Here is a 13,541-nt window from a genome sequence, read left to right on the forward strand (position 1 = left end):
ACTGTATGATGGAATTCTGCACTGTATTATGTCTTAAAAACTGATTTCCTTCACAAAAGGTTGTGTTATTCTGTGGATTTCTCCTCCGCCACAGAAGTCAGTAACTGATACCTCTACATGTACAACTTTCATGAGGCTGTCTGGCCTTTCTGTTGTACTCAGACCAGCTGCAAATCATGACAGCGACTCAAATGTGGCTGATTTCATCTTCATGGAGCGCATATAGTGCATATAGCTCATATTAAAGCAACTTCTGGAGCCGGTGAAACATGGAGATAAGTGCGCAGCTTAAGGGAACGATTTTGCACATTGTGTAACTGCAGACTTCATGTGCTCTTCTTGTCCTCTGGTCCCGGGTCTGGTTCCTGCAGGAGGGGTTCTAAGTCTTCACTGTCAGGTTTGGGCCGCCCTCTTCGAATGACACACAGAATCGCCAGGAACAGAATGGACCCTTCACACAAAGAGAGAACATCTGAAAAGAACTATCTATCGCCCCCTTCTGGCATGAGGGTGTGTGAGACAACACAACCCTTATGTTCACAGGAGAAGACAAATAAATGCAAACCAACAAATAAATACATAAATACATATGCTCTAGATTATACCCTTAACTTAGCAGGCTGTCTTATCTAAAGCCACTTAGACAGCATAAGAATTTTACATGCCATCCATTTATATGGGTCTGAGGTGATTCAGGTTAACTTCCTTGCCCAATAGCAGAACAGCAGTGGCCAGCATAGGAATCAATCTTTGCGTAATGAGCCCTGCTCCTTAACCATTACACCACACTGCTGTAGTGATATTCCCTGTGTATAACTGCACAAGTCATTAACGTGAGGCAAGACCCAGGCACCCCGCGGTCCCCACCCCATCCCCGTCACCCTGAGCCTCACCGGTGAGGTACGCCCCGGGGTAGAGCAGGATGAGCGCCCCCCGCAGGCCGCAGAGTGCGCTGAGCGGGGTGACCAGCAGGGGGGCGCTGCCACCGATGTTGGTGATGATGAAGAGGTAGACGGCCACAGCCGACGTGCGGATGGAGGAGGGAACCAGCTCCACCACGATGGCCAGCGCCACGCCCACCCACATCTCACCTGGCAACGGGAAAGGGGTGCCGCGTAGGCCACCACAAACTCAGTGTCCCAAACCAGAACCATATTTCACTTCTTTCCTCTCCATCTTAACTCTCCTGCCTCATTAGACCATCACAAACCCTCCAGTTCCTCCAGGAACACTTCTAATAACTGCTTTGGTCTGTTCAGACAGCCTAAATATCATCACATTCATGACTTGCATTACCTCCCTTAATATATCATACCTGGAAGTAGCTGGACCTTCCCCAAGATCTGCCCTTTTTAGGTTTTACACTACACTGCAATGTACTATTTTTGTTAATGAAACAGTGGGATAAATTTACTGGAGCAATGTAGGTTCACAATACCTTGATTCAGAGTAACACTGCTCCACCTGGTGGCCAAACCAGTACTCCTCTAGTTACAAGCTAAGTACTTTAACCACTGCAGCCATAATTTGTTTAAACTAAATCCAGCTGTCAAATCATGACAGTTTGATACTCATCACTCAAAGCAAACAGAAGGTAATGCTATGTGCAACAGGACGGCAGTTCTCGTTGCGAAACTCACCGATGATGTAAGCTGGAATCAGCATGAGGAATGCATATGGAGGTGAGAGCCACAGCGCCCCCAGCAGGAAAGGTGACGCCAGGACCTGCGGACCAATCACAATACAAGTTACTTCTCTCACCACAACACTGTGGGAAGTAATGCAAGATCTCCAGCATGTCTTGTATATTTGTCACTTAGGCAAAACCTTTGAAGCAAAGTTAATTACTTCATGAGGAAATCACAATTCACCTCTGAAAATAATGTCTACAACAATGATGAATATTACGCCTTTAATGCATTAAAATACTTTCCAACGGTGGATTACCTGGCTGATCACAAGCACCCACACCCTGGCTGTGAGGCCCCTCCTCTTCACCACCCGGTCGGAGACGAACCCCCCAAACAGAACCCCCAAACTGCCTCCCACCAGCGGGATCCAGGACAGCCAGCGGCCCACATCCACTCGGGGGAAGTACAGGCTGAAGTAGTTCTGCACGTTATAGGCCCAAACGTAGCCCCCTAGAGGCAGAAGGTCAAACTGCATTTGACTTAAAGAAGCAGCAAAAGTTCCGTCATCCAGATACATGTGGAGGGTCTACCCGCTAATGTTCATTCTCTAGAGCTGGATTGTGACTGAGGCTGAAGTGAATGGTGGCTGGACCCAATGCAGCCTGAGTGCTTTTCCACTACATTACCGACAACCTGAGCTGAAGCACCTGAATGCTGAATGCCCAGACTAACACCACTACCTGAACTTAGTTTGCAAACTAAAGCCAGGCTAATGCATCTTAGCTAAGGCTGGTTCCAGCTCTACAGTAGGAGGACAACGACCTAGCCTGATGCCAGCGCTAGAGTGGAAAAAAGGTATAACGAGCCATAACTGGTTCCAACTCTACAGTGGAAAAGGGGTATAATGAGCTGGCCTGGTTCCAACACTACAGAAGAAAAAAAGGACATATTGCTGCCTACAATAAATAAAATAAAACTGTTAATATGTCACAGCCCCACAGTGTAATGTTACAGTGTATTTACATCTGTAACTGTATCAGATTCAGCTACAACCAGAGGACCCTGCAGATGTGCAGGACCACAGTTTTCCCTCTGACAGTGTGCACACAGGATCTGCAGGCCAAAAAGGCAGAGAGGAGGGCAAGGAGAGGGGGTCCGATTCGTACCTGCGTTCCTCACAGAGCCAGCCAGGCACAGAAGCAGCAGGGCGGGGCTCAGGAAGGGGCGGAGCTGGGGACCCAGACGCTGGAGCAGGTTCTGGCCGGGTGGGGCGCTCTCTTCACCAGTCCTGTGCTTTCTGGGGGGCTCTTGGACCGACACCAGAACCAGCAGAGCCACGGCAAACCCCGGTAACCCGGACAACAGGAAGGCCCCGCGCCAGCCCTGAGGGTAGAAGCCACACTCTCAGCCACACGTGGCAACCCTCACATATTTTCAAGGAGACCCTCATATTTGTAGGCCTTCTCTCATGCAGCTGCTCCTATGCAATTTTATCCCCTCAAACAGGTGTTAACAAGGCATGTTTCTGCAAGTTCATCAACGCACATACCAATGCACAGGGATACACCTGATATGTATTGCAGGTCGCTAGCAGCCTTACCATGCCCATGATGTCGGCCCGGGTGGCGTAGGTCCCCACGACGAAGGCCAGGCTGTAGCCCATGTAGATCCCCCAGTTGTAGAAGCCCATGGCTGAGCCCCTGGCCGTCTCGGAGAAGTAATCCGCTATCAGACTGACCGCAAACGGCGTGCACCCAGCCTCCCTGAGCACAGACCACACAGACACAGCGCACATGCATGACACAGACGCGTGGCACGCGAAAGCAGGAACACACAGGAAGGACGCCATCTTAGCCTGGCAGCGTGGCACAGTGGTAAGGGAAGTGCATTCATAAGCATAAAGCTGCAGATTTGACGCAGGTTCATACAGCTGTAGCCTTGAGCACAGCACCTAGTCTGAATTGCTTCAGGAGATACCCAGCTGTGTAACAGGACAGCATGGATAATGTCAACTGGGCAACAATGACTGAATGAATAAAAAACAGCTATAATATTAGAAAACAATAACACCTTGTGCAAAGCTGTGTTACTTTATCATTGTCCATTTGCTTAGCTTAGCTCAGTATCTTGAACAGCCTCCTTTATGTAACACTTTGTTTATGCAGCTGTCTGAATTAAGCAGCGAGTCAACAGCTGGAGTGGAGAAGGACAGAGATAGTCTGATCTGCTGTCTCCCTGTATCTGACTCCCTGCCTCCCTGTCAGACTTGCTGTCACCCTGTCTCTGACTTGCTGCCTCCCTGTCACTGACTCGCTGCCTCCCTATCTCTGACTCGCTTCTCCCTGACTCTGACTCCCTGTCTCTGACTCGCTGTCTCTGACTCCCTGCCTCCCTGTCTCTGACTCGCTGTCTCTGACTCCCTGCCTCCCTGTCTCTGACTCCCTGCCTCCCTGTCTCTGACTCGCTGCCTCCCTATCTCTGACTCGCTTCTCCCTGTCTCTGACTCCCTGTCTCTGATTCCCTGCCTCCGTCTCTGACTCGCTGCCTCCCTGTCTCTGACTCCCTGCCTCCCTGTCTCTGACTCGCTGCCTCCCTATCTCTGACTCGCTTCTCCCTGTCTCTGACTCGCTGTCTCTGACTCGCTGCCTCCCTGTCTCTGACTCTGTGCCTCCCTGTCTCTGACTCGCTGTCTCTGACTCGCTTCTCCCTGTCTCTGACTCCCTGTCTCTGATTCCCTGCCTCCCTGTCTCTGACTCGCTGCCTCCCTGTCTCTGACTCTGTGCCTCCCTGTCTCTGACTCCCTGACATCAGCGAGCAGGCTACCGCAGAGTGTCAGGACCCTAAAGCAGCAGGAGACGGTGGAGGCGGGGGTGCTGTAGTTACCCGACGCCCTGCCCGAAGCGCAGTGCCACCAGCTGCCAGTATTCCCTCACAAAGCCCATCAGGCAGGTCATCAGACTCCACAGCATCAGGCTGGCAGACAGCAGGACTTTCCTGTTCGCAGCGTCGGCCAGGCAACCCACGAAAATCCCTAAAAGCAAGAAAAACATGTCTACCATTCAGAGTTATGTGAAATCTGCTCGACACTCACCCAGAAAAAGGTGGGCATCACCTGGCCATCTACATGCAGTCTGGTTTTCAGCTCTGATAGCTGGCTGAGCATGACACTTATATGGTACTTTACACCTACAATATTCTTGTGCTGGAAGTTGAAAGTAATAAAAAAAAAACAATGACAGCTTGGGCAATAACATACTGTAAGACCGCTTGCCTTTAAATAAAGTCTTGGGACCAGATTCAGAGGCTAACAGGCATCCTACAGACTTTAAATGATGGAATATGTGGCATTCCACAGACGTGGACCGATGGAGGAACAGGTTTGCAGTTCATAACCTTACGATAAGTGAATGGTGGCGTCTCAGAGACCGAAATATCTACACTGCCGCATTTTTGACGAAAGCTGTAATTCTGCTCCTCGTCTATGAAGATCAGATGGCATCATATGCACAGCCACCGTGAGGTTTACTAACCCATGAAAGTGTAAACGAGGACGAAGACGGGTCCGGCCATAACCTGGTACTCCCAGCCGTTGCCATTGTAATCCCACTTACAGGTGCGAGTCCCTTTCGCGTCCAGCAACGACAAACATCTGACGAATACAAACAAATGGCCGAAATTAAAGTACCAGTTGTAATGTAAAATGCTTAAATGCATAACGATGCGGTAGGCTTGTGAAGTATAATAAACTCACTCGTTTTCATTACTTGCATTGTAACAGTACTCTGTAACGTGTGATTCGGTTAGGTTTGCCAGGCAACTTTTGTCCCCAAAGCCCAGGTCTTGAGCTACGGGCTGTATGACCACCGCAAGTATGTACCGGTCCAGCTGGTTCAGTAAATACGCCACCAGCAACAGGCACAAGACATACACGGGATAGCCCCCAGCTCTACAGAAATTCAGCATGATTGGGACGGCTATTAGGAGTGCTAGCTGGCTAGCTAGCTAGCTGTTTGCAAGGAAAACGAACTCTGATCACAAATGACCAATTAACAGCTTCGTCCTATCGGTAGCACGTAAGATAGCTAGCTGTATTTTGGCTGGCTAGCCTGTTAGCTAACTAGCGATTTTCAACATGGCTAGGTAGCTAACTAGATCTAAATCTCTACTCGTAGAGATGAGTATGTAGATCTGCGCCGTTGTAACCACCCGGCTAACGTAGCTACTGTTGGCATTTACTGTAGAGCAAGAATGGCACTAACTAGCATGCTAACTAGTTTTCTCTTCTGATAGAGGCTTCTGGCCGTCCCTGTCGGTACATAACTTTTTATCAGATAGTTCGCTTAACAGACTCCAACTGTTGGAGTTGATCAACAGACACATCAGCTATCTTGCTTCCTGGAGGGAATGTGTGTGCTTGTATGAAATGGGGCTCCCAAACTGACTCCGAATCAGCCTCTTCTGTGTCATACTAGACTGTTGGATGCGGGATTGGCGGTGGAAAAACTGATTCTGGATCAGATTTTCGCGCACGCACAGTCTGCAGCGTGTGCGCATGGCACCGAGTCTGCGTAATGACAGGCTTACCAACCCCAACACGCAACATGCTTGCAGTCTACAATGTGACACACTTCTCATGCCTCGCCAAACCCACAACTTGACGGATGGTATACCTGCCATCCCAGCCTCAGTGAGTGTAAATATAATGTGGTACCCGTAATTTTTGGTAAAAGAAACGCAACGCAGGTCGTCATGCTCCACCTTTTGGTCCCATTTAATGGATAAATTGAACTGTTTTACGCAATGACAATGTGAAAACACAAAGTAGAGTAACTGTAACATTATTATTATTATTTTTTTATTCTTATTATTCTGATTTTTCAGTGCAGAAACATTTACAAAATTACCTCTGCCCCTCGAAGTGCACAGCTGCCCATGTTAGCGGTTGGACACCTTCTCTGTTGTAGAACCACGGAAGGAGTACCGCAAACCATGGTGGATCTTCAGACGTTACAACCATGACCTAATAGGCAACGGGTTCAGTAATTGCGCTTCTCGCTTTGTGCAACTCTCAAAGTGACCACAGGAGGGCAGTCAGGCTCTATCAAAGCTTGGTAACTGACCCGGCTCAGCCGTTTATAAGCATAATTAGGAATAGGGTTTCTGTGCGAAGCCACGGGAATCCGGCGCAGAGTAGAGCGCAGACACTTCATTAACATGTGCGAAAGTCATGTGATCATTGATCAAAACTGAAACGTCTCAGTTATTTTGGGGCTAACGTCTCACTTCCTTCAAATAATGGCTGGGGTCAGGATTACGTTTGGGTTCACTGCCTCTAGATCTGGTGCTGGTGTAACAGCTAAATGCGCTATAACAAATCTAGTTTGAATGACTGATACTGATTGACTAGCTTGATTGTGTGTCGCATTTTGCAAGATGGTAAAATACAATTCTGTTGCAAGTGTGCATCGCCAATAGAGTAGTTGGCAAAATATGCTGACAAAATAAATGACAAATCATTTATTTGGTTACTGATCTAGTTATATCGCAGCTGAATTCTAATATTTTATTTATTATTTTTGTATCTTTAATTTTGAGTTTATTGATTTTATTTTGAGCATTTTATGTCCATGTTTTAATTTGTGAGATTTTTTAAAACTGGCTCTGCCCGTGTGCCTCTTGCTTGAGGGCCGTTTTGAGTAATTATGCAGTTGCTAGTTGCGTTCCAACAGATGGCGCTCGAGAGTCAAACAGAGCAGACGCCGCCGCTCGAGGGTTTGCCGTTTACAGAGACCGAGCGGCGGATCCTGACTCACGGACGCTCTTCGCTTAATCAGCGTCCATTGTGGTAATCAGCCAGCGAGCCACTTCCCTGGAGTGAACCGTACATTTGAAACGAAAAAGAGTCACTTCAAATAGCTGAGTGGAAAGTACGGCGGTAAACAACACAAATTCTATTATTCCGAGAGAGCCATTTTCAGATGGTGCTTAGCTTCAGTTTGGTTCAACTGGGAGCGATCGTTCAAGAGCTCTGTTGAATCTCACAGTTCACTGTGTTGTTTGATTTCACATCACTGAGTCTAGAAAATCCCTCTTCTGCCCGTGTTTTTCAATACTGGTGTTTTTATGTATTTATTTGTTTTAAAAAAATTGTGGCTCACAAATCCCTGGCATGTCCAGACAATTAGATGAATTTCAGTAATTGATGTGGACATTTTCAATAACAGCCTTCAATAAGAGCCATCTAGAGAAGGCTCTAGATGTCCAGCTGAAGGCTTATGCCATTTCAGCTCTTAGGACCATCTCTTGCTGCTGTGTTACAGATATTTAAACATCTTTTTAAGATTGTTGTGCTCAAAAATATTTAATTGTAAAACCTTCAATATTTTTGACTGGTACTGTGTAATAAAGCAGGGATTTTAGTTTAAGGGGTTTGTTTGTGAACCACCTGTGAACCTCTGAACTCCTGCTTAAAGTGTGTCTGTATGAGACTATTCTGATCAGGTCTTACTCTGAATTTGACAAGAATGTAGTTGTCTGTCACACACTTTGGCAAATTTCCCAAATTTCCAGCCCTATCTGCACTCTGAACTGCCCAAGGTGTAGTGTATGGACCTTGGTTTGGTTGTCTGAAAACAATCAGGGCAACAAAACTCCAAGATTTTTACTCTTGCTTAAACACAACAAAATCATTGGCTGGAGAGTAAATGTGAACAGTGGAGACCCGGACTGACAGATCGTCCATATCCTGATTCCGTTTCCCCCCCAGAGAGGCTAACAGCTGGCATTGGGAACCACGAGAAGCCTGCCTTCCGTCTGAGTCCCTCTCTCCCAGCCTCTCCCGGCCTGACTGAGCATGCTCAGTTCTGCTGACTCTGCCTCTGCTGGAGACAGGAAGTAGTGTGCAGTGGAGAGTGAGGCCTTTTCGACTTGAGGGAAGCGTGGCAGGGGCCTGGTGCTCGGAGACAGCCCTCCCAGCTGATTAAGGTAGGGCAGAAAGTGGGGTGGGGAGCCAGACCAACAGGGAGAGACAATCCCAAACTCACTGCACTGCTGGCGCCTGTGTGTGTGTGTGTGTGTGTGTGTGTGTGTGTGTGTGTGGTTTTGCTGTATGTCTCAGCCATGGTAGTGGATTGATTGGTTCATGTTGTCATTTTCCTTCATTGCTCTTGCCTTCTGTAGTGCGCACGCAATATTGTTGTCTTCTGCCGCAAAATGTCACATGTTTATTCCCTTTTAACTGATAGATGTCCTCTGTGAGACATTCGGCTGTTTGTGAGCCGCACACGGGTGGATGGTATGTCTATGGAGTCCTCTGGCAGAACCACATTTGAAGGAATACAGAGGAGCTCCTTTAATCTCATTCTGAATGACAAGGCGAAGGCTTTCTGTGAGCTGAGAGCGAATGGTGTAGTCTGTGGTGAAATTTCCCATGTGTGCAAGTTATATTTTGGGGACGTCAGTGAAATTTTCTAGTATTTGAATGACAAGCTGAAAAAATGTTTAAAGTGGTTTATTTGTGCAGTCCTGATTTCCAGCTCATCACAGTTCATGTAGCTGTCCAGAATTTGTACTTTAATTCAATTCATCAAGGACACAGCATAGGATCTCTACTAGTCCACACTGTAATACCTATAAGATTGGACTCCTGGTAAGATTGGACAACTGGTAAAAATCATTATGATTACCTTGATGTGAAAGTCCTGAGTACAGAACTCTAAATACATAGCACCTTTACCTGTCCCAGGTTTTACAAGATGAAGGTTAGTGCAGTGAGTGTAAACCGTAACGCTGGTATACTAACCTTCTTCCAGTAAGACCTGGAAAAGCTTACCCTTATACATTAGGAGTGCGGTGTCCATTCCTCTGAGTGTACCCACCATTTAGCCTCACTGTAAAGAACAATTAACAGTGTTAATTACAGCTTTAGAGAAAGTGCCAAAGCATGGAAATAACAACGTTGTGATATTCTAACCCTCTGTTTCACAATCATGGCCTTAATCCTCCAGCCTGTGCTTTTTGGCCTTTATCTATCTGGATTTGGTCTTTATCTATAAAGCTGTACTTCCATGCTTGACGTTTCTCTCTGTGTAAGGTTAGCTGCCCAGTGAAGTCTAAATTAGGGTGGACTTTGATCAGTGATGCAAATGAAGTGCTGACAGTTTGCTCCCCAGCCACCCTGCCACGCGCTCGAATCGAAACTGGCTGTGTTTGTGCTTTGCTTTGCCTGTGTGTGTTCAGAGCAGACTTGGCAGACTTGGTTAGAGTGGAGGGGTTGTTCTGTGTCATTCAGCACCGCTTCTGACATGGCCAGATCAGATGTTCTGCAAAGTGACTCGTCCCTCTCGTCGGGGGCCACCTCCTGGGTGGCGTTACAGAGACGTCTTCAGCGCGGAGCTCAAAGAGAATGACAGCAGGGGCCATACCACTCTCTGAATGGGGAGCAGCCGTAACCATGGAGACACGATTCCACATGTGTGTTCCCCTTCAGGAAAGAACCATTACAATGTAGAATTGTGCAGTGCTGCCAAAAGTCAGGATGGTACTGGCTTTCCTTTGATCACACCTGGTTTCATTAGCCAATGAATTCCAGTGGTCCAGGAATACTGAGGGGCTTTTTTAAACAGATTTCGCCCCTGCGGCTGCAGTCAGGATGGCGGGGTAGTCACTGCAGAGTAACTTTCATCAGCGGTACCAGCAGCAGGTTCCAGGTCCAGATTTGGTGATGGCCCATCCAAATCTGGTCATCATGAATAAGGGCAGGATGTTGACCGTTCCCATGGAAACCCAAGAGGAGTTGCCCAGGAATTTGTGTGGGTCCAGCTGGAAGCTGGTATTTCTGCACTCTGGCTCAGTGGAGAGAGAAAGAAAGCGCTGGAATTTTGGGGAAAATAACTGGGGAGAAACACAAGCAGTATATTTGAAATCAGTGTTACCGCAGACTATGGTTGGGCCTCGGCTGTTGAAGGTGGTATCACACACAGCTGCAGTTAACCATTACTCCTCGGTTCGCGTAACGATGTGCGTGAATGAGGGGGCTAAGCTGAAACCTTGGTGAACTGGAGCCATTCAATTGCTGGACGTCTCCTGAGAAGGTGGATTCTGTAGTTAACGTAGTCTGCACTCCTAACATCAGGTGGCGCTGTTACATTTGTGACCCTCCAGTAAATTCACCTGAAGAGGAAGGCACTCTGAGCCTCATATTTAGTTAACCGTGTTGGAACCTGCGAGAAAAGACAAGGCAATGGAAATGGAGTAGAATTAACTGATCGGTGCAAAAAGCTCGGAGGGGAGCACTGTGGAACATCTATAGAGGCCGAGGCAAAGGGAAGAATAAAAAACATCATTGAGGACTGCCCATAAAAATGCAGATTAAATGTTTTTAAGAAGATCGGTGATTTGCTTGGGATGCTGAGTTTGTGTCAGAGGAAATGATGTCATGGACAGTATCCCTTGAGCATCAAACGAATAGTTTGGTACATCAGAAGATGACAAGCTGAATATGATAGCACCCAAATGAATGTTTCTCAGGTCATTGTTCTGTCTGTCCATCAGGTCTTGCCACTGGCCTCAGAATGACATTAAATTCAAACCACTTCACTAGTTCTCATAAACCTTCCCTTCTGCCCCCTTTTTAAACACTTGAATTCAGCAGATACTGTCACTAGCTAACCTCTGTCCACTGGCTTTTATTTTATCTAAGTATATCATATTGTTTTGTCCAAACCACCACCACCCTAAAAAACTGCTATTTCTGAAGTCAACAGCAAGCAAGTTATTGTAGTTCTGTGTAAGAAACACCAATAACTTTCCAGGGCTGAAAAAACAAGCAAATGTTTTTGACAGCAGTAGTTTTGATGTCTCAGTAGCTGCCATTTTAATTGTGACTGTAACAGAAAAGGCCTGTCTATTTCAGTGTCGGGGGACTATACCTTATGCAACTGAAATGAGGTGGTTTAACTGACTTGTGGTTTAAGTGACTGGTGTTATCATGAATTCACTGCCAATATTCAATTCAAAAAGGCATTTCCAACTGAAAACACTGGCTGAGGGTGGAAACACGGAGACTGGATGGTTCTGTAGATGTCCCCTTTGATAGCAACATTCTGCTCCACGAAATGGCTGAATCCCCCCCCACTTCTTTATCAAGAACAGCAGGGCTGCTACTGAGCATGCTCAGTGCCATGTGAGAAGATTCTACAGAGAGGTTGGTCATGTGACCTGAGCAGAGACTGTGCATGTGTGGAAGTAAACAGAAGACTGTGGAACCTCTCTGTCTCTCTCCATCTCCCTCCCTCCATCAGTGGAATGCCACAGACTAATCCAGGTACTACCATTTTGATGGAGAGCAAAACTAAGGGGGGGCAGTTGTTTTCTTCTTTTTTCCTGCTGTTCATGTGTGTCCTGTCTTCACAGAAGTTGGCTCTACACTGTAGAGTGGCCGGTGCGCTCTTGTTGGTGCAGAGTTATCACATGCAGCTTCCACCTGTGAGAGGGGGGCAGCTGCGTTCCAGGCGAGGGTTCGAGCTGTGCCCTTTGCCCTCTGAAAAACACAGGTGCAGGCTGAGGGTAGAGCCTGAAATTAGATCAAAGGTTCCTCCATATCTGAATCTGGTCTAAAGACTCTGAAGCAAAGGAAGGCTTATTCCATTATTACCATTATTTTCCAATATATATATTTATTTGTGGGGATATTTCAGTTTGCTGTCATTCTCCCTCAATCCTGCAGTAGAGGATATTAAAATAGGCAGAGTGGTAAAGGGAGTGTGGGAGTATTGCTTGTTGTCACAACTTAGAGGAAGACAAGTCATGGCAATGAAAAAAGCTCTTCTAAAGTGTTGCTGAATGGTAAGCAGGGTTTTGAATCAGGCTGCTTGCTTTTTCTTTCTGGGATTTTAGGAGATGACTTTAGTAACTGGCTACATGCAGGAGTCTCACTGACAGTGAAATTACAGGGCTGTTGTTGTGCAGTTCCCCCAGGAAGTGGAATCTCGCTCTCAGAGCGCTGTTCCAGGCTGTGCAGCCAATACAGCTGCAGAGGCTTGAAGGAGGCTTGTTTCAACAAGACATCCCCTTCTGGAGCAGAGCGTGGCCCGTAACGAGGGATTGTATGGGCTTTTGTTAACAGCTGGGGATATGCTGGTATCAGATCTTCCTTTCAGGCAGATTGATGATTGCGCTGAGTGCTGAGGTGTCTGTACCTCCCCTCCTCAGGCCGGCATGTGCTCGGTGCAGAAGGTGGACTGCTGCATGCTATCAGCTGATATCAGCTTGGCCTACATTTCTTCACTGCCTTTCAATCCCGTTGTTTTCTGAGTGATGTTTTTCCTGGCGAGGCCGTATAACAAGGCTAATGTTGTAGGCTCGGATTTGTTAAAGTCAGCAACTGTTGCACAGGGAGATTAAGCAGCTGGGATGGCCACAGTTTTTCTTGTCATTTTTTTTACACTCACAGAAGAGTCGTGTTTTTTGCCTGACTGTTGTGTAGTCGCGGTAGAATGCTAGAGAACAGGCAGGGTCATTTCAACAGAAACACTGGCTGGCATATGCTGTCCTTCCCTGGTGTTTGTGTTTTTAGTCAGATGGTTGGCTGGAAATGACTTGCTTCCCAGAGAAGGGGTGGGATGGGGTGTGTGTGCACGTGTGTGTTTGTGTGCGCGTGTGTGTGTGTATGTGTATGTATGTGTGAATGAGCAAACAGAGTATTGTTTTTTGTTGTTTTGTTGTTTGTTCACATGATCTTGATGTTTAGAGAGATTGTGAAAATTGTCACATTGTTTAATATTTTGAGAAATTTTGTGATTGTTTTTATGTTAATAATAGCTATTCATTACATGTTTTCAGCATAAGGGAGGCAGGTTTGGTAGGTTTTTTTTAGGTAGAGTTTTTTAAGTCTGATCGTTTGTCTGCTAC

General features: G+C 46.9%; 2 protein-coding genes across 2 annotated transcripts in view; one reads left to right on the forward strand and one right to left on the reverse strand.

The window, feature by feature from the left end:
• Positions 1 to 268: 268 nt before the first annotated feature.
• Positions 269 to 6,308, reverse strand: LOC118776052 (probable L-galactonate transporter). Its single transcript, XM_036526126.1, has 9 exons — positions 6,283 to 6,308; positions 5,162 to 5,280; positions 4,515 to 4,662; positions 3,232 to 3,394; positions 2,798 to 3,014; positions 1,948 to 2,141; positions 1,641 to 1,725; positions 894 to 1,091; positions 269 to 451 (listed from the first exon to the last, which is right to left on the reverse strand). The coding sequence occupies exons 1-9, from the start codon at positions 6,306 to 6,308 to the stop codon at positions 327 to 329; spliced, it is 1,275 nt and encodes a 424-aa protein (XP_036382019.1). The 3' UTR covers positions 269 to 326.
• Positions 6,309 to 8,557: 2,249 nt separating this feature from the next.
• Positions 8,558 to 13,541, forward strand: part of ehmt1a (euchromatic histone-lysine N-methyltransferase 1a) — a 33,257-nt gene continuing 28,273 nt past the window's right edge. The window contains exon 1 of the mRNA XM_036526127.1: positions 8,558 to 8,615. The gene's annotated coding sequence lies outside the window, so the exon portion shown is untranslated. The remainder of the gene's footprint in view (positions 8,616 to 13,541) is intronic.

Source organism: Megalops cyprinoides, chromosome 4 (assembly GCF_013368585.1).
Source record: "Megalops cyprinoides isolate fMegCyp1 chromosome 4, fMegCyp1.pri, whole genome shotgun sequence".
NCBI lineage: Eukaryota > Metazoa > Chordata > Actinopteri > Elopiformes > Megalopidae > Megalops > Megalops cyprinoides.